The sequence below is a fragment of the Chiloscyllium plagiosum genome, unplaced genomic scaffold (assembly GCF_037043375.1).
Source record: "Chiloscyllium plagiosum isolate Xiang-an unplaced genomic scaffold, Cpla_swu_hap1 HiC_scaffold_2, whole genome shotgun sequence".
Lineage (NCBI taxonomy): Eukaryota > Metazoa > Chordata > Chondrichthyes > Orectolobiformes > Hemiscylliidae > Chiloscyllium > Chiloscyllium plagiosum.
This window is the reverse complement of record NW_028270140.1, coordinates 118,567,078-118,591,289: the sequence shown is the minus strand read 5'-3', so window position 1 is coordinate 118,591,289 and position 24,212 is coordinate 118,567,078. Positions and strand designations below refer to the sequence as shown.

The window sequence follows — 24,212 nt, the reverse complement described above, 5'->3', positions numbered from 1 at the left end:
ATGATGTCCAGCCACCTGATCTCGCTACACCCTTTATTGTCTTTTTCTTGGTTTATTTTAATTCTTTACAGCAGCTTTCACAGCTCTGAACATTCTACTTTGGCTGTCTCAATAACTGTGCTTTTATATATTTCTTGCATGCTCTACACCAGTTTCATTTTTGGCACCATGTTCTGCGTTCATTAGGCAGCAGTCTGGTCAGAATGGAGTCTTTCAAAGTGCTTCTAAAACAGTTGCCTGTAATGTGTTCTGGAAGGGCATTTATCTTCCCATGTATCTTCTGCCCTTGCTCTTCAAGATGGATGTATGGTGGCTGTATGGTGTGGTGTGGCATGATATGTGATGTGTACTTTGTGACTAAGTGTGTGTGTGTGTGTGTGTGTGTGTGGTGTAGCTTTGTTGGGGGGGCGGGGTGCATGGGGTATGCTGTGTGTGTATTTGGTATGTTTTGCACACGTGTATGTGCATTTTGGGATGTTTTATGCATGCATGTGATGTTTTGTGTTTGTGTGTGTGTGAAGTATGCTGCATGTATGGGTGTGGTAAATGTGTGCCATATAGGTATGTGCAGGTAAGTGTAGCATACAGGTGTGTGTGTGTGTATGCACACGAGAGAGTGTGTGAGAGTGTGTGGGGTGCGACATGTGGTGTGTATGACCAGCAGACCCGAAGCATGACTCTCCACAGCAGCTGCCAACCTACCCATGGAGGTCACAAGATTCACTGCAGCTTCTGAATAATGAGGGCCATTGCATCTCACACACCTGCCTCCTGGTAGGCTCTCACTTCACTGAATACTCACCCTTTCTCTGTTTCCACCAAGATGTCATTCATCGAGGAAGGAATCATGAATATAGTTCATATGGCCATATGAACTGCCCGTCACAATGCACTTGTGTATCATTAATTGACAAGCATGATTTAAAGGTAATGCATGTAATACATGTGCAGCGACTAATGGGAATAACAAATTGCTAATTTATGAGAAAAGTTGTGTGGGTAATTCAAAATGGACATGATAGTGCTTTTTACATAAAAGAGAGGGATGTTTGGTATGAAAGATAATCATGGAATATTATGTGCAGTTCTGGCCCCCCTCCTATCAGAAGGGTGTTGTGCAACATGAAAGGATTCAGAAGAGATTTACAATTATGTTACAAGGATTGGAGGATTTCAGCTAGAGGGAGAGGCTGAATAGGCTGGAGCTGTTTTCCTTGGAATGTCAAAACCTGAAGGATGACCTTATAGAGGTTTATAAAATAATAAGGGGCATGGATAGGGTAAATAGACAAGGTACTTTCCCTAGGGTGGGGGAATCCAGAACTAGAGGGCATAGGTTTAGGGTGAGAGGGAAAAATTAAAAAGGGACCTAAGGGGCAACTTTTTCACACAAAGGATGGTACGTGTATGGAATGAGTTGCCAGAGGAAGTGGTAGAGTCTGGTACAATTACAACATTTAAAAGGCATCTGGATGGGCATATGAATAGAAAAGGTTTAGAGGCATATGGGCCAAGTGCTGGCAAATGGGACGAGATTAATTTAGGATATCTGGTCAGCATGGACAAGTTGGACCAAATAGTCTGTTTCTATGCTGTATGACGATGTAAAAATGTCCTTCCTGCTCTGCCATAGCCATGTGACCTCTCCCGTGAGGCAACAAACATCTTAGAGGCACTCCAAAAAGTACTCCATTTTGACTAGATTATTGCCTCTTGAACACAGAGCTTTACCCCTGTGATGCTACAATTGTCAAATTTTACAGGACAATGTTTCAAAATGTCTCTTTTCATTTTAGGTGAAATGAAATGTTCTTAATCAAGTGATCATACTACCCCTATGTGCAACTTATTAAAAATCAAGTGCCTGGTTTCATAACCTCCGACAGTGTCTCTGAAGACAGCCTATTTCTTCCCCAAGGCAATTTACCCCACTTTAATTTACTTTCTCATCTCTCTTGTTTCTGTAAGAATTCCCAGACAGTGCTCTGTTACTAATGTACTTATGAGACAGCTCATAGCCATCTGTAATTACTGCATCCTCTCTCAACTTAGAAACTTTTATCTTCCAGGTATCAGCATACCAATATCTTCAAGCTATCAACAGGAAAACATAGGGTAAATAAAGATAAACCATTTCCACTGGTTGGAATCTTCTAGCACTAGAGGGCATAGTTTGAGAACTAGGGCCAGTCTGCTCAGCAGAGATGTTAGGTAACACTTCTATCCATGTGGATGGCGGATGTTTAAAACACTTACACAAGTGGCAGTGGATGCTGGATCAAGTGTTAATTTGAGATCTGACATAGATTTTTTTTTGCAAAGCAAAGGTATTAAGAAATATGGGCCAAAGGCAAGTATATGGAGCTAGGCTATAAATCGACCATGATCTATCTGAATGGTGAATGGGCTTGAGGGGCTGAATGGCTTATTCCTGTTCTTAAGTTCCTATCTTTCTACTAAAGAGACACTATTTTTAATTTTTTCCACTTGTATCGACTCGCTCAGTTTTTCAAAGTCTTGTTGAACTTCCGTAGATTGATCAAATATCATCTCCTTTTCTCTAGCAAAGTTCACAAAAGACTGACTTTGTTTCTTCCTAAAATTTCCATACTCTGTCAGTAAATTCCTGGTACTTAGGATAGCAGCTTTCATTGGATTGGTCATTTATAAGAGATAAATACTTTTACAAAGTCCTTTGTATAATCTCACAGCAACAATACAGTTCAATTTTCTCAAGATGTTAAAGTGTGGCATTCTTCAAATCTCAAAAAAAAAGACATGTCAACACTTTCCTCACTAAATTCAGTTGCTAAGTGAGTATTCCTAGCCAAATCCAGCGAAGAGCGAAAACAGAGTTATCCACCAGTTTCCCTGCTATTTCTTGTTTGCTCTTTGGATGCTTTCCCCTGGCGATTTCAATTTTCTTGCTTCCTTTTTCGCTCTGAAATTGAAGGTCTTTTCCTTTCTACTTTTTAAATATTTCTGTGAAGTTGTAACTCAAGATTCCACATTTCTCTTTCTTTTACCTTCCCTTTCAATGTCAAGAGATTTTATTTCTGACTCCAAATCAAGTTGCTTCACTTGTCATTGAATTCTGGCTACCTTCATTGGGTGCTTTTGGCATTGCCCTGTTCTCCTCAAGGGCGAGCCAATTATCAACAATATTTGTCATTTTAGCCTCTTTTTCGAGCTAACTTCTAATTTTTTCTACCTCAGCCTACAAATTAACCATTCGTTAACTATTGCAAGGCACTAACAGACATGTTGTCTTTCTCAAGAAATTTGCAAATATTCACAGTAGCCATACTGACTTTTCATTGACAAAAGTGTGAAATCTTATCTCTTGAAACAGTGGAAAATTCCACTCTTCTGCATTTTACAGCCTTACACAAAGAGAACTGAGCAAACAGAAGTCACTATTTAAAAAAGAGGTCGAAAAAAGACAGGTACCTATATGCCTATTAGCTCAACTTCTGCATGGGGAAAGTCCTTGAATCTTTAATCAAGAAAGAAACAATGAGACATCTGGACAGAAATTGACCCATCAAGCAAATGCAGCATGGGTTCATGAAAGGCAGGTCATGTTTAACTAATTTACTGGAATTGTTTGGGGACATTACAAGCATAGTGAGCAATGGGGAACCAGTAGATGTGGTGTATTGGATTTCCAGAAGGCATTTAACAAGGTGTCGCACAAGAAGCTGCTGCATAAGATACAAGTGCATGGCATTACGAGTAATGCATTAGCACAGATAGAAGATTGGTTAACTAACAAAAGGCAAAGCATGGGGATAAATGGATGTTTTGTTTTTGTATGGCAATCAGTGGCTAATGGTGTGCCTCAGGGACCACAATTGTTTCCAATTTACATTGATGATTCAGAGTGGGGACCAAGGGTAGTCAAGGTTTGCAGATGACACAGAGATGAGTGGTATAGCAAAGTGTGCAGAGGATACTGAAAGTTTGCAGAGGGATATATTTAGGTTAAGTGAATGGGCAAGGGTCTGGCAGATGGAGTACAATATTGGTAAATGTGAGGTCATCCATTTTGGTAGTAACAAAGAAAATGGTCTGTTATTTAAATGGTGAAAAATTGCAGCATACTGCTGTGTAGAGGGCCCTTGATGTCCTTGTGCACGAAGCTCAAAAGATTGGTTTGCAGATACAGCAGTAATTCATCCATCATTGCTGGAGGGATGGAGTTTAAAAACAGGAAGGTAATACTTCAGCTATATAGGGTGTTGGTAAGGCCACATCTGCAGTACTGTGTAAAGTTTTGGTCTCCTTACTTGAGAAAGGATGTACTGGTACTAGAGGGTAGCAGAGGAGGTTCACTAGGTTGATTCCGGAATTGAGAGGGTTGGCTTAGGAGGACACATTGAGTAAACTCATTGGAATTATACTCATTAGAATTGAGAAAAATGAAGGGGTGAGACCTTGTATAAATATATTAAATCATGAAGGTAATAGATAAGATAGCAGTACAGAGATGAACTATGGGCATAGCCTCAAAATAAGGGGAAGTAGATTTAGGACTGAGTTGAGGAGGAAGGGTTGTGAATCTGTGGAATTCAGTGCCCAGTGAAGCAGTTGAGGCTACTTTGCTGAATGTTTTTAAGGCAAAGATAGATTTTTGAACAGTAAAGGAATTAAGGGTTATGGTGAGCTGGAGGGTAAGTGGAGTTCACAAAAGAATCAGCCATGATCTTACTGAATGGTAGAGAAGGCTCAACAGGCCAGATGGCCTATTCCTGCTCCTACATATTCTGTTCAAATTAAAAGGATCTTTTCATTATATATTGCTTAAGCTTTGTCCAAAACTGGAGATACAATAGGTTTAAAGACACAGAAAATATAAGCAATATATGGCAAAGCAATAATACTCAAAGCTAATGTTGAAACGAAAGGAATTAATATTTTGAAGGAGAATGGCACAACTGTATCTGATACTAGTGCCACAGAACTTCAGAATGATGAAAAAAAACTTCTGTCATTGAAATAATGAGGTTTGAATTGAATAAGAAGGCAAAAAGAAAATTTACAGAACACATGACCTACCGATAAAGGAGTATTTTAGACTGATCACTGAAATAACCTTAACTAAGTTCGTAAAGCAGATACGAAGGATTTTATTTAGCAGAAAAGAAATGAACTGCATAAACAAAAGAAGTCAATACTAAACCCGTACCTCTTGAAAAAGAGGTCTAAAGGAATAAATCATGGAAATAAACTTCAAGAAAAGTGATCCTGAATTTAAAAAGTATGAAGTGATATCAACTGTTATGAAGAATAATTTAGATGTTCGGCAAAAGAAACCATTTTTCACAGACTTGACATTAAAACAAAAACCATGCAGACATTGAACAAAATTAAAATCTGGAATTAAAACTAGAACAGGAGGGAGTAAAGTCAGTTTTAAAAGTGAAAAGACTGATGGTTATTTAGTGTCTGACTTTAAAGGAGGACAAAAGCAATTGCTGAATCCAGAGGCAAGAAGTGCTATGTCAGGAATTTCTACATGGATTCCAGCTCTCGATAACCAGGACTCAGTATGCAGATTGGTTTCCAGCAATCAGCAATGAGGTTCTTGACAAAGTTAACCAAAACAAATAAACTGAATGCTTTGGGATCATCAAGAATACCAAACCAGGTTCAAGACTTTGTACAATCCAATCAGCCACAATGTCAAAGAATGATGGAGCACAATTGATGGGCCAAATGGTCTATTTCTGCTCTTACAACTTATGACCTTATATGTTCTGCAGGCATGTTTGCCCTGGATCACATTCTGAAGTCATAACATCATGTGTCATATTTATCATGTTGATTAAATGTATTTTTTGAAATGTATAATTAAGACACTTTCAATCTCAATAAGCTTTATTTCTGGTAACAAGCCATAGTCGTACTAATAAACTCTTACAGTTACCAATAAATTCCATAAATTTTGAAAACTAAACAAACAACTTTTTTTAAAATACATTGGATGTGGGTGTCACTGGCTATGTCAGTATTCATTTCCCTTCCTTAAGTGCCCAAAGTCAATACATTGCTGTGGATCAGGAATCACATGTTGGCCAGACCAGATAAGGATGGCAGATTTCCTTCTTTGAAGGACATTAGTGAACCAGCTCGATTTTTGTTTTCCAGACTTTTTAAACTGAATTCAGACTTAAAGTTTTTTTCATCTATGTTCCCAGAATATTAACGTGGAGTTCTGAATTACTAGTTCAGTGGCATTACTGCGACACTATAGCTACTTTTGATAAAAGACTAACCAACCACTTACCAATTCCCTGTATCATCATACTTTGACCTTTTTCAGAATGCAACCAGTCCACAAATCAAACTGTATCAGTTTTTTAAATTAGTCTGACACGCTCTGTGCACTTCAAGTGAATAGCATCTGTTCCCTCCCAAATATTTCAAAACTGAAGTGCCAATGGTATTGGAGCAAATGGAGACCCTGTAGCATAGCAGTGATTGTGGAATGGAATGATGAGATTTAGGATACAGACAGCAGAATTTTGAATGAGTTCAAGATGGATGGTGGAAGACTAAGCTAGGAGAGTACTAAAATAATCAAGTCTAGAGGAAAGCACATAAGCAAGTAGCCCCTAAAAGTCAAGTACACAAACACTGCAGTCACCAGAAAGCAATACTTGATACACAAAAGTTAGTATCCATTTGATACCACAATTATTTGGAGCTAATTCCTTGGTGTGAAAACAAATCGATTTTCTCTTGTGGAAGAGGATGAAATGAATTCAATGTTTCATGCAAAGGATAACCAAACTCCCAATGACACTGCAAATTAAGTTGTTTTTCCTGAGAGATAAAGCTGTCCTAGTGACTCAGTGTGATAAAATGTATTGGACATCCATGAGCTGTTATTGAAATGTTGTGTACAGAAGGTGATTGACCTCATAGATAACAGATCATTTTCATCGATAGAAGGGACCAATGTAAGAAAGGTGATCTCTGTCATGACTATATTTGGAATGAAGCTATTGGAGCAGATAGTCAAAGAAATTACATTATGATCAACAATTGGTGTTAATTGCTAGTTAACATGTTTGTAAGCAAATAGGAAAAAACGCCAAGTTATAAAAATGAAAAAAGCATTAAAAATAGGATCAAAAGACCATTAGAATAGACATTTGGAAAATTCAAGGTAAATACGGAGGTAAATACAATGAAATATGTCTTCAGGCTGAATGTGAACATGTCACATCTTACTTGTAAAAAGAAATTTTCTGTGAAGAGAAACCAAATCTAGGCGGAATAGAATGCAACAAAAATAAAGATTACAACAAAGAAAAATTAAAAACCTGGTGAAATAATTAACAAAAATATTGTACTACAGATAGCAAAAGGAAAAGTGGTGCATCAAATATAGCAACAAGAGGCATTACATAAATATTTCATCTATTTTGACCCTGGATTAACAATTACTTGTTAACTTTAGGAGCCTTACTTCAGAACTGCAATACTGGAAATGCTATCTTAACATGTCAAGAATGAGAGTAAAGACATGAATCTCAAATTATATATCATTCAGCTAAAAATCTGTTGTGGGGGAAACATTACATGGAATGTTGGTAGTATTTATCCAAACAGCACCAAGTCCACAAGAAGTAGTTATCAGAGATTTAAGCAGAAGGTCATGCCTCACTAATCAGCTGGAATTCTTTGAGGAGGTAAGAAAATTAGTGTGCAAAAGCTACACAGTGGATATACATAAATGAACTTTTAGAAGAAACAAGAAAGAACAAGTATGCATTGATAGGTATAGCACCTTTCCTTTCTCAGGATAGCCTCAATTTTTTCCATTTAATAAACTGCTTTGAAGATCTGCCAAATATCACATATGAAGCATATGAGGACGTTTTATGCTTCAATCAGTCTATTAGCTACACTAAAAACTGATTTGTGATAAAAAGCAGGAGGTGATGCAACAAGGAAGCTACATCTCTGGGTGTTGCCACTAAAATTCAATTGTATCTTTAACAACAAAGCAGAGTTCAGAGATTTTGTTCAGCCTGCCACTAAGTGCTTCAACCTGCTCATTGTGAAAAATAAACTATCACTTACTGAAGCGTTAGATGTGATCTTCCTCTTTATAAGGAGTAAAACCAAAATAAGGTAAAAATTGATTTAATTTGCAACCCTTAATGCTCCCAATAATGATAATTTGTAACATTGACAGAGCATATGTTTTGCTTTATAACTGTAAAATGGGAATTAACAATGAACAATGAAGAAAGAATTACATATACGTTTTGTCTTTCATGATCTCAGGACACCCCAGAGTTCTTCATAATCAATATACTTGTGAAATAGAGTCAATATTCTAATCTAAGCAATACAGTAGGCAATTTATACAAAACAAAATCCCAAAAACAGTGACCAGCTAATTGGTTTAAGCGATAGAGTCACACAGCACAGAAATAGATTCCTCAGTCCAACCAGTCCATGTCAGCCACAATCCCAAACTAAATTAGTCCCACCTGCCTATGCCAAGCCCATATCCCTCCAAATATTTCTCATTCATGCACTTGTCTACATATTTTTTGAACATTGTAACTGTACCCACATCCACCACTGCCTCTGGAAGTCCATTTCACACATGAACCACCCTCTGTGTAAAAGAAAATTGCCCTTCATATCTTTTTAAAAAATCTTTCTTCATTGTTAATTCTCATTTTACAGTTACAAAGCAAAACATATGCTCTTTCAATGTCTTTTTTAAAATCTTTCTCCTCTCACCTTAAAATGATGTTGGTTAACAGGTATACATTAACAACGGTATAGGGAAAAGCTCCTGGCTCTTCTTTGAATAATATTACGAAAAACGTACATCTACACCTGAGGCAGATGGGGCTTTGATTTAAGTTCTCATCTGAAAAAGTTCACCACCAAAAGTGAAGCACTCCCTTTATACTATATTTATGTGTCAGCCTACATTGCCTGCTCAAATTTTCCCATGCTCTGAACCAGTAAATACTTCACTTAATTTGAGTCAGAAAAAAGGCACACACTTTAATGCATTCTATCCTGTACTGAAATTCACTTTTGAAATGGAACAGTCAAAGTTTCCTTGATATTCAAGATAAATGTATTTCGACTTAGCACATTTGCAGCCTGGGACACAATCCAAAGATCGCAATGCAGTTTTTGAATTGCAGAGAAAGTGAGGTCTGCAGATGCTGGAGATCCTGTTCCCTGGATGCTGCCTGACCTGCTGCGCTTTTCCAGCAACACATTTTCAGTTTTTGAATTGCATCTTGTCTTTCAAACTGTTGCTGCCCTGGAGTTCCCTTGATACTCTTTAGGCACGACATGCCACAATTCCTCTCAGAAATCAGTGTAATCTACATAGGGATTTTAGACAGCCACTAAATTTACAACATCAACCAGCATTAGATTTGTATATCAGTCTTTTAAAGAACATACGTTTTGGTCACAAGCTTAATACATCTGTAAGTACTTCAGAGTTATCCATTTTACGATCTATTACATTACATCATGAATGTGCGAAAGGTCACCATTTTGTCATGGATAATGTCCAGTCAATCTCAGGATTGGTTTCTCAAAAATTTCATGAACATATACCATTTCACACTGCAACGCAAGTGGTGCTCACTACTAAAAGGATGCTGTTAGTCTGCTTACCACACAAATTAGTAAAGCAGTATATGAATTTCAGTGGCAGTGCAATATGCTCATGTAGGTTATAATTTCAAGCAAGTGATCGATCAGTCCTTTGGTTGTTCACTGCAGGCAAACTACTAACCATACTCAACTAGCCTGTGCTTGCAAAACTCAGACCATAGTCATCAGCATTAGATATGATATCATGATCAAATTTGCGAAACAATCTGAACTGAGCTACAAATTAGATTAATAACCAATTTATGATTATTAGTTGTTCACACAGTTTAACCAGTTACATGTACTACATGTAGATTAGGTACAGGAGTAGAGTAAGCTACTCAAACTCGAGGCCGTTGTGCCATTGATAAGATCATGGAGATCTATCACTCTTCAATCTTCTTCAATAAACTTTCATTCCTTTACTTACCAAAGATCTATCCAGCTCTGCCTTAAAAGGTGTCAAAAAATCTGCTTCCAGTGCACTTTGAAGAACATTTTTATGACTTGCTCAGCAGGAAATTCTCCTTGTCTTTGAAGTAAATGGGTGACTGTTTTTTTTTTAAAAAAGTTACCTCCTGGTTCTAGATTCTCTTATAAGAAGAAACATCCTTTATATATCCAACCTGTTAAGGCACTTACAAATTTCAAACAAATTGCCTCTTACTCTTCTTAACTCTACAGCATATAAGCCTCACCTGTCCAGCCTTTCCTCATAAGACAATCCACCCATTCCAGATTATTGGTCCAGTAAACCTTCTCCAACGTGTTTTCAACTCAACTGCAACCTTCCTTAAAGAGACCAATATAGTGCACTGTATAACTGATGCATAATTTCCCTACTTCGTATTCAATTCCCTTCTCATTAAAAATAATTTTCTATTAACTTTCCTAATTACTTGCTGCACTTGCACAGTAACCTTTTACAATTCATGCACTAGGAATTCAGAATCTCTACATTTCAGTGCTCTATAGTCTCTCAATAATTAGATAATATGCATTTTTAATTCTTGCTGTCAAAATAGACAACTTGCATTTTCCCACAGCAAACTCCCTTTTCCCCACTCATTAACCTCTCTAAATCCCTATGTCCTCTTTCCAATCAATTTTCATACATATTTGTGTGTCATTTGTAAGTCATTTATATAGATTGTAAAAAGTTGAGTCGCCAACGCTGATTCTTGTAGCACACCACTCATTACTTCATGCCAACCAGAAAATGATCCATTTACGTCTAGACCACATTTCCTGTTATCCAGCCAATCGTTTACCATGTTAATGTTACAAAAAAGCTTTTATTTTCCACATTAAGATTCCACATTTATTGTGGTACTTTAGAGTTCTAGAGGTCAGTACAGTACATCTTCCCATTTCCCTTTATCCATAGCATGTTACTTCTTTGAACATGATTTTGAATTTCACAAAATCATGTTGATTCTACTCAATTGCCTTGAATTTCTCGAATCGTGCTGCTAGATCATCATTTATAATAGTTTCTAACACCTTTCCATTTAGAGCTGTTAAGCTAACTAGCCTGTAGTTTCTTCCATTGTCTCTCTTCCTTTTTAAATAAAACAGTTACATACATTTGTTATTCTCCAACCCTTTTAAAACTTGTATCCAATTTTGGAAAATTAAAACCAACACATTAACAATCTCACTACACACTTTTTTTAATACCCTAGGATGAATTAAGACCTGGGAACTGCCTTGACCAATCAGAGTCAATTTACTGGATTTTACTTAAACAAAAGCTTGGCGGTTAACTGTTTGATACATTTCAAATGGCAATTCTTCAACCAAAGTCCACCAACCAACTAATCTGCACCCTCTTCTCAACTAGTATAAATTAGTGTTTCCTTTGAGATTTGGTGTTCCAGCAATTTTGTCCTGAATAACGGAAGGCAAAAAGCTTCAACAGCATGCCCTTTTATAGCAATACCAAAATGTACTTATACATCAATATTTCATCAATTTGCATCCACCTTACTGATTATTTACTACAATGGTTTTTATTCATTTTTGCAAAACAGGTGTTCACAGTAAAAATGTACTAAAATTCTTTGCAGCCATTTGCAAACATTCTGATTACTTTTATGATTCTATGCTTTTTCTTAAGGCGATCATAAATTAAAAAGTAAATGAGTTCAAAGTTGATTGAAAATGAAACTTTTGCAATTAAAGTTTTTGTGATGTAATTGAAAGGTACAAAGAGTACTGCGTGGTTCACTGACTGTCTCTCTCCCTTGATACTGAGGCATTTGTGTCAAACTAATTACATTGCGGTGAATCATTCTATCGTGTAAAGAGTGGGTCATCCCATTTACAACTATTTTCTCATTTTATAAATTAATTGCAGTTTAAATTGTGCACCTAATAAGGTTAACTGATGTTGCAGCAAAACGTGTGTCCTGGTATATTTTTTAAAAATATTAACAGAAATTCTGGTGGAAACTGATCATAAAGTTACTTCTGTTGCAGATTGTTTAATTTCTTGAATTGCTAAATAAAGACAATGATATCTTAAATTTAAAGGAACATTAATGTACTATTGCAGTTGTTCACATTAATAGAGGAACAGCAAAGTTTACAACTTTGAATATATAGCTTTTCTATGGAGTGGTTCAAAGCTGCTGTGTCATTCATATGGAATTCAATAACAGTCCTTGCAAGTTCAGGTGAAGAAACCTGTTTAATAGTTTATTCTACTATACATGGCATATTTGATATTACTTTTCTGCTGTAATGGTATCTAATGCGTGTTTTACATGAAAAGCAGAAACTAACTGATTTATTGTTTATCCAAGGTATAAATTTGTACACATTTTTGTACAAGGTCATCCTTTAGTCCATAAAAGATCCAGATTTATCTATAATAGCTGGCTTTAATGTTCAGCATGAAGTGCATTGTAATAGTCTAGTCAATATCAAATCACTCCAGAAAGCAATTGGCCATTACTTATTTCATAGAACATTGTGTTGCCAAAAGTGGTATCAAGGAATTCAAAACACCTACAGACTTGAAATTCTGAATAGGCCATATCCATAACCAGATGTTTAGTTGGACTTCAGACATATAGCTAAGAAAAGCAACTGCAATGCTAATTTGGTTACCACTAATCTAGAAGAATCAGCAGCCAACTGAAGTGGAAGTAGAGGTTATTAAGGATTCAGAGAAGTGACAGTCTCCCCACAAAATGTCAGACTAGTATTAAAGACAAAAAAGAAAATCTGTGGTACGTGTTTTAAATTTCCTAATCATTTATTTTTGTAAACTGAAGGGCACATGATATTCCAGTCTGTGGGGAGGTGGTGCATGCAAGAACTGTGCATTACAGCAGAACCATTGAGATTTACAACACAGGAGGACAGCACTCAACCCACTGTGTTGGTACCAATATGATTTATTGTAGTTGGGTGACAGATTAATAACTTCTTCAAATCTGGTCTGTATTTACATCAGTAATGGAATTATAATTAACAATACCCTAAGTTTGGTAATTCCAGATGATTAAGTGAGTGACTTAAGTGAATGAGCTTGTTTATGCTTGTGGTACCACCAGAGCTGCTACAATGTCAGACTGACCACATTGCTGGTTTGACAATTGTTTTCAAATTTAGTAAATTCATGGTTCAGGAAATAAAGAAAAATAAATCAGCTGAAGTATAAATTGAACATATGAATAAAATAATTTCACAGGCTGAACAAATTAAATCATAAAACCAACAATCTCTGAAACATTGATGCACCATAAAACAAACCAATTAAATTGTACATGCATGATTCAAGATAGAATCATAGCCTAGAATTTAGAATTAAGAAGAGGTGTATTTGACCCATCATACCTGTGCTGGCTGTAAGAAAGAGCTCACCTACATTTCTGTCTCAGGAGTCTGACTCAACACATACTACATACTATAAACACAGAAATGACTTGAAAGACAACTTACAGGTTCTAATGTACCTGCTTCTCTTCTTCTAGAAGCTATGAGTTTGGGAGGAAATGTTTAAAGGAGCCTTGAGAGTAAGCAAGCAGAACTTGTAGATGGTATTAACTGCAGCCATTCAGCATCAGCAATAGACTACATAGAGAAATGTTATATCAATAGTTGGAGTGTTTATACAACATGTTCCTTTGTCCTGGATAGTACGGAGTTTCTCAAATATTGTTGGAGTTCCACTTGATTAGGCATAAAAGACAGTATCCCATCACACTTCTGATTTGTGCCTGGTCCACAGGCTTTGGAATTCAGAAGGTGAAATCATTCACCTTGAATACGTAGTCTCAGATCTGCTGTTGTAGTTACAGTATTTATGTGGCTATTGTACTGAACACTGTACAATCATCTGTGAAGAAGGTCACCGCTTCTGATTTTATGATTGAAGATATTAATTGATGAGCAGCTGAAGATCATTAAGACATGATCTGCAGTAATATTTGAATACTCATTGCACCGAGATAATTGATCTACCAAAACCATAGCCATCTTCTTTGAAGCTAGTTACACATCCAGTCACAGGACAAAAAGTCTCCTCCCACCATATCCAATTTCACTTTTTACAATTTTAATATGACGTCAGTACAATGCAGCCCGGGGGGTAGAGGCACATCACTCTCATTTCATCCTTGGAATTTGGGTCTTTTGTGTTTATTGGATGTAGGGTAGTGTGGAGTATTTCTGATCAGTTGATACTACGTTTGTGTAGCGGGACTGATGACATTTTCTAAAACTTTATTGATTTTTTAGATTAGACTGCTGCAGCTGTAATTGGCTGGATGGCTTTGTTCTGCCAGTTATGAGAAGACAAAACTGGAAAACTTTCCACATTGCCAAGTAGATGCCAGATCTTTAGCTGCATTGGAACAGATTGGCTGAAGGCACAGCTAATTTTTATCATAAGATCTTGTCGAGACCAATAGCTTTTGTTGTGTCCAATGTGCTCAGCCATTTCCTGATATCACATGATTTTGAATTTGCTGAAGATTGGTTCCTGTAATGATGGTCTGCTCAGCACTTTTGGCTGAAGATGACAGAAAGTAATATAAACATGGACTTTTGCATTCATATGCTGAGCTCCACCATAATTAATGACTGTGATGTTCATGGTGCCTCAATCTCCAGTTAGTTGATTAATTGCCCACCAGCATTCACAACTAGACGTTGTTGGGCTTTGATCTGACTCATTGTTGTGGAATTTCTTAGTCTGTCTTTTTCATATTTCTTCCACTGTTTCGTATGTACATAGCCCTATATTGTATCTTCACCCAGTTAGGATCTCATTTTTAAGGAGCTAGATGCTGCTTCTGATATATTAAATGAGGTTTGATGGTTATGGTAAAAGGAGAATGTGCCAAAAAACACTACAAATTGTTATGAAATACATTTCTGCTGCTGATGGCCAAGCCTCTCATGAACAGCCAGCTTTCAGCAGATAGATTTGTTCTTAATCTATCTGAATTGTTAAGTAAATGTATTAAGTAATAGCACATCCTGTTCCGCTCCAACCGGCAAAGAGTACAGTGACTGGTTGGAATCTCACTTCTCCTCACCCACGTTAATGATTATTGTTTGGTAATCACATATGCTGTTTAAGAATGTGCATCAATATCTGACAAATTGATCTTTCTTTTGTACCTGTATCAATTAATGCCTTATCCACTTCATCCAGCAATAAACCTGCTTGATCTCCCAGAGTGCTAACGTACTGATAAAAAAGAAAAAAAAATTAGCTGTTTAAACAAATATGGCAAAGCTAAAGCCTGAAACTGAAATCCAGCTATCTTTAGGGTTAAATGGGTTAATAAAGATAATCTCATGATTAATAGGATCATAAAGCAATGCCACATTCATTGTTGGCACAACATACATGATATTTTCATTCTGCTGAAACTTTGAGCATGCAACACTATAAAACTAAATTCAACCTCACATATCATAATATTAAAGCTTCATTTAATCAAAATTTACATCCTTGATACTCTTTTTAAAAATAACAAACAATTAGAATCAACTAGCTACATTGTCCCATAAAAGTATCTGGTAATTAAAACTTAATTTAAATCAGAATTTATACCCTTAAACCACCGTGCTCTTAAAAGTTTCACAGGTTCCAATATAAGTGTAAGGACAACCAGAAGATCAGTTTCTAAAACAAATACAAGCCAAAGTGTAAAAACATGGATCAATTGAGTAGCCATTAACAAAGTATTGTGAAATATAGAGAAATAAAATGAAGCTTAAATTATCCTAAATAAAGTTGAGAAACAAGAACTGTGGCTCCAAGCATGACTTGAATTCATGCTAGATGCATCTGCAGTAAACAGAAATTATTTTATTCACAGAGCATCTGACCTTTAGCAAATTTTCATGCATTAGATTCAATATCAAGAGGCTTGCTAAACTGTGGGCAACGTGCATTTAAAATTTCATAATGGGTCCATCCAATTCAGGTTTCTCTCTTTTATTCCTTCATTTTCCTCTGTAAATTACATCCAACAATTAAATACTCCATTTGAAAGAAAATTAAGTCCACAGCTACACAACAGAGTACTTGAAGAAATGTTGACACTATACCAGTCCTGAATTTTCACCCTTTAAATCTTGTTTCCATTATATCTTATCATAACGGATCTCCAGTTAGAGGTCAAACTGGACTAATGCCTTACTATATTAAGTTATGCACTTCAGAATGTCTCAGCTTGGTCAGATCTGCAAGTGCATTATTATGTTCAGTTAAAGCTTTCAGAACAGTGCATTACACAAACTGTGCATTCAAAGTTTCTAAGTATCCAATGCCACTATTCTCTTCGCTCAGTTTGAAAATAAAAGCCTTTTAAAAGCTAATTCCGATGATTAATTACAAGTAGCAATTCAGGCACACAAGTCAGTTATGGGTGCAACTGATAAGGTCTCAAAGAAGCTTTGTAAAGAACTCACAGCTTTGCCAATTCATGAAGCACTACAATGTGTAATTTGTAAATGTTATTGGTTTGATCTATTAAAGGGATATACAATGTTTTAAATCAATCTCCTTATAATAATTAACAAAAGAATAAATGATACAATAAGCTTCATAAATACTTTTAAAGTAGTCCAGAGAGAAACTAAAAGCATACTTTTACTTTTTTTTCTGTATTAACCTGCTCAGAGATGTTATTCCATACCACTGGAGCATGTGAGATTTGAAAATGGGTCTGTAGGAACACTACCACTCAACAGCCCTCACAATTTTAATTTCATAGAAATAGGCACAAAAAAGGTCAAATGTATTACAAACACACTTTTTAGCTATTTTGTATCAAATCTTCTGAATCCTCTGAACCATTTTCTTCACCTCAAAGTCCACTGTGTACTCTTAGGAGTTTTTGGTGCTGCTGATTAAAACAAAAATACAGTGGAAGGAGAAGATCAGGAGGAAATTAAAGGGTGGGGTGGGGGACAGATTCTGGTCCAGATTTTTTTTTAAATCGGCTATTTTGAAATACCTGTGGTACCTTAGAATAATAGTCTCCATCTGAATATTTTACATCATATTTAAGGTAATGCAAATAAGTAAAACAGCTATCCACCAATTGACTTCAATATCACACGAACAATACAGCCCAAAAGCAAGCCATTCGGCCCATTATGCTTGCACTGACGTAAAACACAAAAATATCTGAAGTAATTTACATAGAGTATCAGTAAGTATATAAAGATTTTCTTTCTGCCTAACAGATATCAGTAACAGCTCAGAGAAATGAATTGTTACAGTTAAACCTAATTAGAGGAATAGTTAAAGCTTTCATTACCTCAACACAGGTCTCCTTCTCTGTGCTTCCCATCGACTGACCAGATTCATTGGTAAATGGTTCAGAGCAAAGATCTAGATGAAAGAGAAAACCATTGTTATGACCAAGATGGGAGCATTGTACTGTCCTTCTCTGGTTCCATTACACTATGGGTCACAACATAAATTTAATTGTTTTATCCTGTTTCCAATATGGTCAACCATATGCTTTCTCTATGTTGGACTTAAAATAAAAAAGATCCATCAACCAAGTTTCTTTAATAAATGCAAAATCATTTACTTAAACAATAAAAACAATTCAATGAGGATTGTTAACATACTTGGCCAATCTTTGTAAAATCTAGCCCCCAGGGTCAGTTTTGGAGACTTTCATGTATGGTTTCTCTTCATGAGCTCCAGTAATTTATCTTCACTGCTCACCTTAATCTCAACAGTGATATAAGATAAAAGGATAATGGTGTGGACATTTTATATTCAAAGGTGTGAAGTGAACAGCACCTGCATCTTATGCAGGCTATGAGACCTTGGAAGGTGTTTGCGAATTTTGGAACTAAGGTGAATTTATATACTTGCCTGATATTACCTGTGCTTTACAGACATTAGTAGGATTAATTTAGAATTTTGAATAATGCGATCAAGATTGTCTTGACTTCAGTCAAGACAGTTTGTCAATGCATGAGGCTCACATGCAGACTTATGCTACTACTGATGTTATCTGGGGCTAAAAATAAAACGACTGGAGATATGGAGGAATGTAGAATTGAGGTCAAAACCAGCTCAGCCATGATCTTGTTGAATGACAGTGCAAACTCAAACAGCCGAGTGGCCTACGCTTAATTGTATGTTTGTACGTCATTAACTTGGACTGCGACAGTATCTGTTTAATGCTAATGCCCTTGAAAGGCCTTAATTGCTCACGTGCTGAGCCCGCTCCCTCAGTGGAATTAAAGACATTTTCTCCACCCATTTCAGGTGTGAGTGGCAGCCATTTTTCTTTTTCATGTACACTTGCAAATTGGAAGAAGGTGGAAGAGTTGCAGGCTTGGCCTCTCAATCTAGGTGAACCCTCTAAAGCTCATGATTCTTTTGCCTTGCCCTCCTGTCATATCTATCAGATTTCATCTTCCCCATGTACCCACCCAACTTTCATTTAACTGTTCATATTCCCAATTTACTCTAAGCGTTTGGTTTAGTTATGGCAAGTATACTTATGCACTCCCACTAATTATTGTCAATGATCTCATCCCAAAACCACAGTAACCCTTAACCTACCATGCCCATTGTCTCCAACTTATGTGATGCAGTTCATCCCCTTGCAATTATTATTCCCATTCCAGCATGCTACTCCAATCCCCAGAATTAATCTTCACAACAACCCCACCACAGCACTGATCCTTATACCTCTTTTCAGTGAACAGATCCCCTGGATGAACTATAGCTCACACACCCGTCTACTTAGAAAGTCTGATGAGTAACCAGACCTCTGACTGATTACTGTGCAATTCCTTAACTGATCTACCACTAATCCTGGACTGGTTACAATGGACCTGCAGTATAGGCGGTGGCCCACTCCACATTGTCTTCACTCGGGACTACTCTCTTTAGGCTTTCAGATTTCAGGTCATTTGGTTGTGCAGTATCTTGCCACGTAAGCTATTGGAAAAAGCTGGTGTGAAATTGATGTAACATGGTGCTGCACAAAAACAGTCTGTCCCCTTGATTGATTATTAATAGCAAAAACGACAGGCTGGCTGGTTTTGTGTCTGCACCTCAAGAATTGACAGACATACTGTGAGGCTGTCAGTTCTGTGGTGAGCAAGACAGTGAAGTTGAGAGCATCCAAGTGGGCGCAAAGTTAGTGGGTGCTTGGAAAGCAAGGTCAGAAGTCCTAGAATGCACTCTGGTCTGATTGATAAGCTGGCAAAGCAATCTGGCAGCAGTGTTACAACGCAAGATGTCAGTGTGCTTCAAAATGCAGTACTGAAGTGATGAAGTGTATTCTAAGCATTTTGGAACTGTGCCATGAGGTGGAGCTCATGTGTATCCAATGCAACGGTTGAAGGGTGTAGGCAATCGCTGCCCAAAGAGTGTGCCCTGAGATGTTGGAGACTGCTGACCAAGATGGAGGCTCAAAGGAGCAATGGACGAGCTGGAGTCAGCAGGTACCAACTCAAGATTTAATTGTTTGGAATTGCCGCTGTCTAGTTTCTCTATGCCACATGGGAAAATATCAAACTGCACATAAATGAAGCAAGAATAATAACAATGAAATGTAAGAGCATACAAATAGGCCTCTACCAGCTGACTGGTGAGGTTGCAAGGCACAGTGCAAACTCACGACCACGAGCACCTATAAGAACAAGGACAACAGATATATAGGAAGATGATTCCTCTCCAACAATCCTGACTTGTAAATATATGCAGTATCGCTGGGCCAAAACCCTACAATTCCATTCCTAACAGGACGTACATGCAATGGGGAGATGGTGGTGAATTGATAGCATCACTGGACTAGTAATCCAGTAACCCAGGCTAACCACAAGCAGATGGTGCAATTTGAATGCAATTAAATAAAATTTCTAATAAAAAATGCTCACTTAATGATGGCCATATAGCTACTGTCAGTTCTCTGATGTCCTTTAGGGAAGAGTCTGGCTCACATGTGACTCCAGACCCAAAGCAACATGGTTACTCTTAATCATCCTCTGGGCAAATAGAGATGGGTAACAAATTATATCCCATGAACAATTTTTAAAAATGGACAACAGTTTAGCACAACCTTCTCAAGAACAAGTAGGGATAACCAATAAACGCTAAGCTAGCCAACAATACCAACATCCATGAAGGAATAAAAAGAAAATAATTCTGGTCTTGCTGTTAAAATCTTGAGCAGAACATCAAATTTTTTTACTCGAAGATGAAAATCATCCTTTTGTGATTTCACATTGGCCCACGTTTTTCAAAATTTGCGAAGATTCTACCCTTAGTTGTAATCTGAAAATATATATATTCACATTTCTAAATAACCCAAAACACACCATACACTGGATAATGTGGGGAAAAACTTCCTCCCTGCAGACATCTATTTAGGGAAAAGAACATATCCAATAAGTATTAAGTAATAAGCAAACAAGATAAGGATTGAGATGTTCAGATGGTTGTTGTTCTGACAGTTTAATGAGCATTTATAAATATCACCAAATGCAAAAAGATATCTCCAGATGAATCCCTGTACCCAGCTGACAGCAACCTCCAAGGCCTGAAGCCATGCTCGACCATCCCTAAGCTCTGGACCCAGAGTCAATTTTAGTGATTTGTTCACTGCCGCCCTTTGCCTTCCAGGCTGTTCTTCTCAAAATACATGCCAGTAGCCACTAGTGAACTTGTCTTTATCAAATGCAGGTGAGAAACAACCTGTGGCTGGAAGAGCTGATCATCACAGATTATCTTGTGATCCAAATGGGGTTGACCTCTGTGCAATTCATCATAAAAGGGCTAGTACCATCCATGTCCGGATCACCTCAATGAGGTAATCAGCCCAGTTGTTAACCCCATGTGCACCCTTTCTCCAGGGCCCTAGTGGTGCAAGAGGGGGCCCATGTCTCGTCATTGGAATATTAGCTTACGCTATACATAAGAGATTCTAGTTGTTCCCAGTTGATGACGATATTTAGAACTCTATATCAGATTAATCTTGTTTCAGGAATGTTTCCACAACGGCAGCTATTTCTAGACAGCCTGGAAGTCCTGTACTGGGAAGACTAATGAGATAACTGAGTCTCTCTAGTTTGGGAGGAAAGTCTACAAGGAATCATGCACCTTCTAGAATTGCAGAAATATGCAGTTCCTCCCACCACACCAAGGTGTAATTTCAGAAATGCACTTGAGCTGCAACTACAGAAATCAACTTTTCCAGCAAGTGCTGCTAGTGAATCTCGATTTTCTTGATTTACTAAGAATATTAGAAATACTTACAAGAGTGAGTTATTTAGCCAATCTAGCCTGCTTCTTCATTATAGAAGATTACGGCTGAGCTTCCACTTCAACTTCCTGCAATATCCCTATTTCGACTGATTCCCTTCATCTCTACAAATTCATCAACCCATGACTTAAATACAGTCAATGACTGAACATCCACAGCTCTCTTAGATATAAAATTTCAAATTTTCACAGTGCTTTGAGTGAAGAACTTCCTCGTCATCTCAGTCTTAAAAATTTGACCCTTTACACTGACACTAGGTCTCTAATTCTAGAAAAGAGGAAAATATCCTTACAACATCTATCCCAATTTAGACGTGTGGTTTTTCAAATAAATCACCTGTTCATGCTTTCAAATTCAGGTGAATACAGCTATATATTTGCCAAATTTCTGTGTGGTTTCAGAACTAAAAGATTTACCATTGATAAAGATCCTATGCAGCTCAACAGTCACAAGAGAAATGCCACAAACAAAGCAGGCAGCTGAAAATTGCCTTCATCGAACTCACCAAGGCACTCAACCATGTAAACAGAGATAGGCTTTTAAGTTGCTGGAGAAAACTGATTGTCCACCGAAGCTGCTCGTTATGATCTCTTATTTCCATTACATCATGAAAGGAAAGGTCAGTTAAGATGAATAAAAAATTGGAACCTTTTGAGATCTTCAGTGTGGTCAAAGAACGTTTGCATGTTCTGTCCATTCTATGGGGGTTTCCTCTGGGTGCTCCGGTTTCCTCCCACAGTCTAAAGATGTGCAGGTTAGGTGGATTGGCCATGGTAAATTGCCGATAGTGTCCAAGGACAGTTGAGGTAGCCATGGGAAATGAAGGGTTGCAGGGATATGTAAGGTATGCTCTTCGGAGGGCCAGTGTGAACTTGATAGGCTAAATGGCCTGCTTCAACACTAAGAATTCTATGAATTCTAAGGTTGTGTTCTGGCACTGGCACAGCTCGTCATAGACTTCTCTTTGCTGCTATCACAAGCCTTCAGATCTTTTGCTAAGGGTATCGATATGGCAGAACTGATGGAGAGTTTCTTAGTTTAATGCCTTCATCTGCAACAAATGAACTGCCATGCCAGAGTGTGGTTCCTGAACTACATCAGGCGATACTTTATACAGAGGAGACAGTGAGGTCTGCAGATGCTGGAAGTCAGAGTTGAGAGTGTGTTGCTAGAAATGCACAGCAGGTCAGGCAGCATCCAAGGAGCAGGAAAATCTATGGAGCCCTTCATCAGGAATACTTTCGATACTCTATACACAGTTAACCGCCATAGGTCAAATCAATTTTCTTATGGAATGGAAGGCTGTCTTCTTTTCAATTCAATATAGCTATATTCTTCACAATGTCTCCTCATAGAATAATTACAAGAATGTGGGTTTTGTTCTATGAATGTACATTGCACTCTCTGTAAGGCTGTTGTTATGTACTCCTGTGTAGATCTATACAAATGCAATAAGACTTATTTACTCTTACAGTCTAATCCTTTTATCTGTTCAACTGACAGAAAATAAAGACAAAAATTGCTGCAGAAACTCAGAAGGCTTGGCAGCATCTGTGGATGAAAAGTGGAGTTAATGTTTTGGGTCCAGTGACCTTTCTTCAGTTCTCTGCCTAACTTGCTGAGTTTCTCCAGCTATTTCTGCTCTTTCTCAACTCGATGACAGTCCAGATTGTGTATCAACCACCTGTGAGAAAATGAGGATGGCAGATGCTGGAGAAATAAGAGTCGAAAAGTGTGGCACTGCAAAAGCACGGCAGGTCAGGCAGCATCCGAGGAGCAGGAAAGTCGACTTTTCGGACATAAGCCCTTCATGCTTGTCCAGCGCCACACTTTTTGACTCAATCAACTCCCTGTGTTAACAGATTAGTGCCTTAAGCAACATTGCTCATTCGTCTTGGGTCCACCATAGACCAAAATGTAACTGGAAATTGGAAGATGCAAAGGATTCACTCTGGCTATGTTAACATTACCTTTCCTATCTCCAGGAGGCTGGCATGGGGTCTATTATCCAATTAAGTGGGCAAGGCTGTCATGTTTCCCAGAGCAACCGGCTAGATTAAATCCCAGCCATTGTGCCAGATTCCTACAACGCATTCAAGAAATTTAGAGCCAATGTGACACTTGAGTCACAGATTTGATATGGAATCACAAGTCTAGAAATCAGTTTTATACCATCATAACTGGAATCAGCCATGATAAATTCTCATTTTTAACACATTTGAAATTACAGAAATGTCACAAGTCAATATTGTCTGGATCGCAAGGAGTTACAGAGTGAAATGTGAAAAAAAAACGTTGTCAAAACCGGTCAGTCAGATTTGGAAATGGAAACTTGAGAACACACAGTTGAAAAATGTGGTTGACCCTGTCTCCAGTCAGATTCATTGGATCACTATTAAGTTAAGAACAGTAAAAAGCATGAAATAGGAAAAGCAATCCATGGTGTACTCATTGGGTTTTCAAGGTACACTCAAATGAATATTCAGTCCAAAATGTTTAAAAATTGTGTATTATTTATTAAGTGTCTAAAATGAGATCTCTCAATGTCTATTACTAGGAGGCTTAAAAGAGTTTAAATAGATAGATAATTTCTCACCAGGCCCTAAATTCATCAGGACTTTTACAGCATAGTTTGAAAATGGATCTGGAAGGTAGTTGGAAATGTTTTACGCACTATTTTTATCATAACTTCATTGAGCTGTCAGCACTGTAAAAAACCAGCCCTGAAATATTTTATAGTTTTGCAAGATAATAAAGCAATCAACATTTCAAAATATGTTAGCA

The 24,212-nt window shown here is 37.4% G+C and overlaps 1 protein-coding gene across 4 annotated transcripts in view; it reads right to left on the bottom strand.

Annotated features, from left to right (window-relative positions):
- arhgef28a (Rho guanine nucleotide exchange factor 28a) overlaps positions 1–24,212 on the bottom strand; it is a 468,925-nt gene that overhangs the window by 272,196 nt on the left and 172,517 nt on the right. For all 4 annotated transcript variants that reach the window (XM_043707577.2, XM_088000126.1, XM_088000117.1 and 1 more), the window contains exons 8-9: positions 17,448–17,521; positions 15,292–15,361 (exon numbers count right to left, since the gene is read on the bottom strand). In XM_043707577.2, the coding sequence (XP_043563512.2) occupies positions 15,292–15,361; positions 17,448–17,521 (144 nt within the window). The remainder of the gene's footprint in view (positions 1–15,291; positions 15,362–17,447; positions 17,522–24,212) is intronic.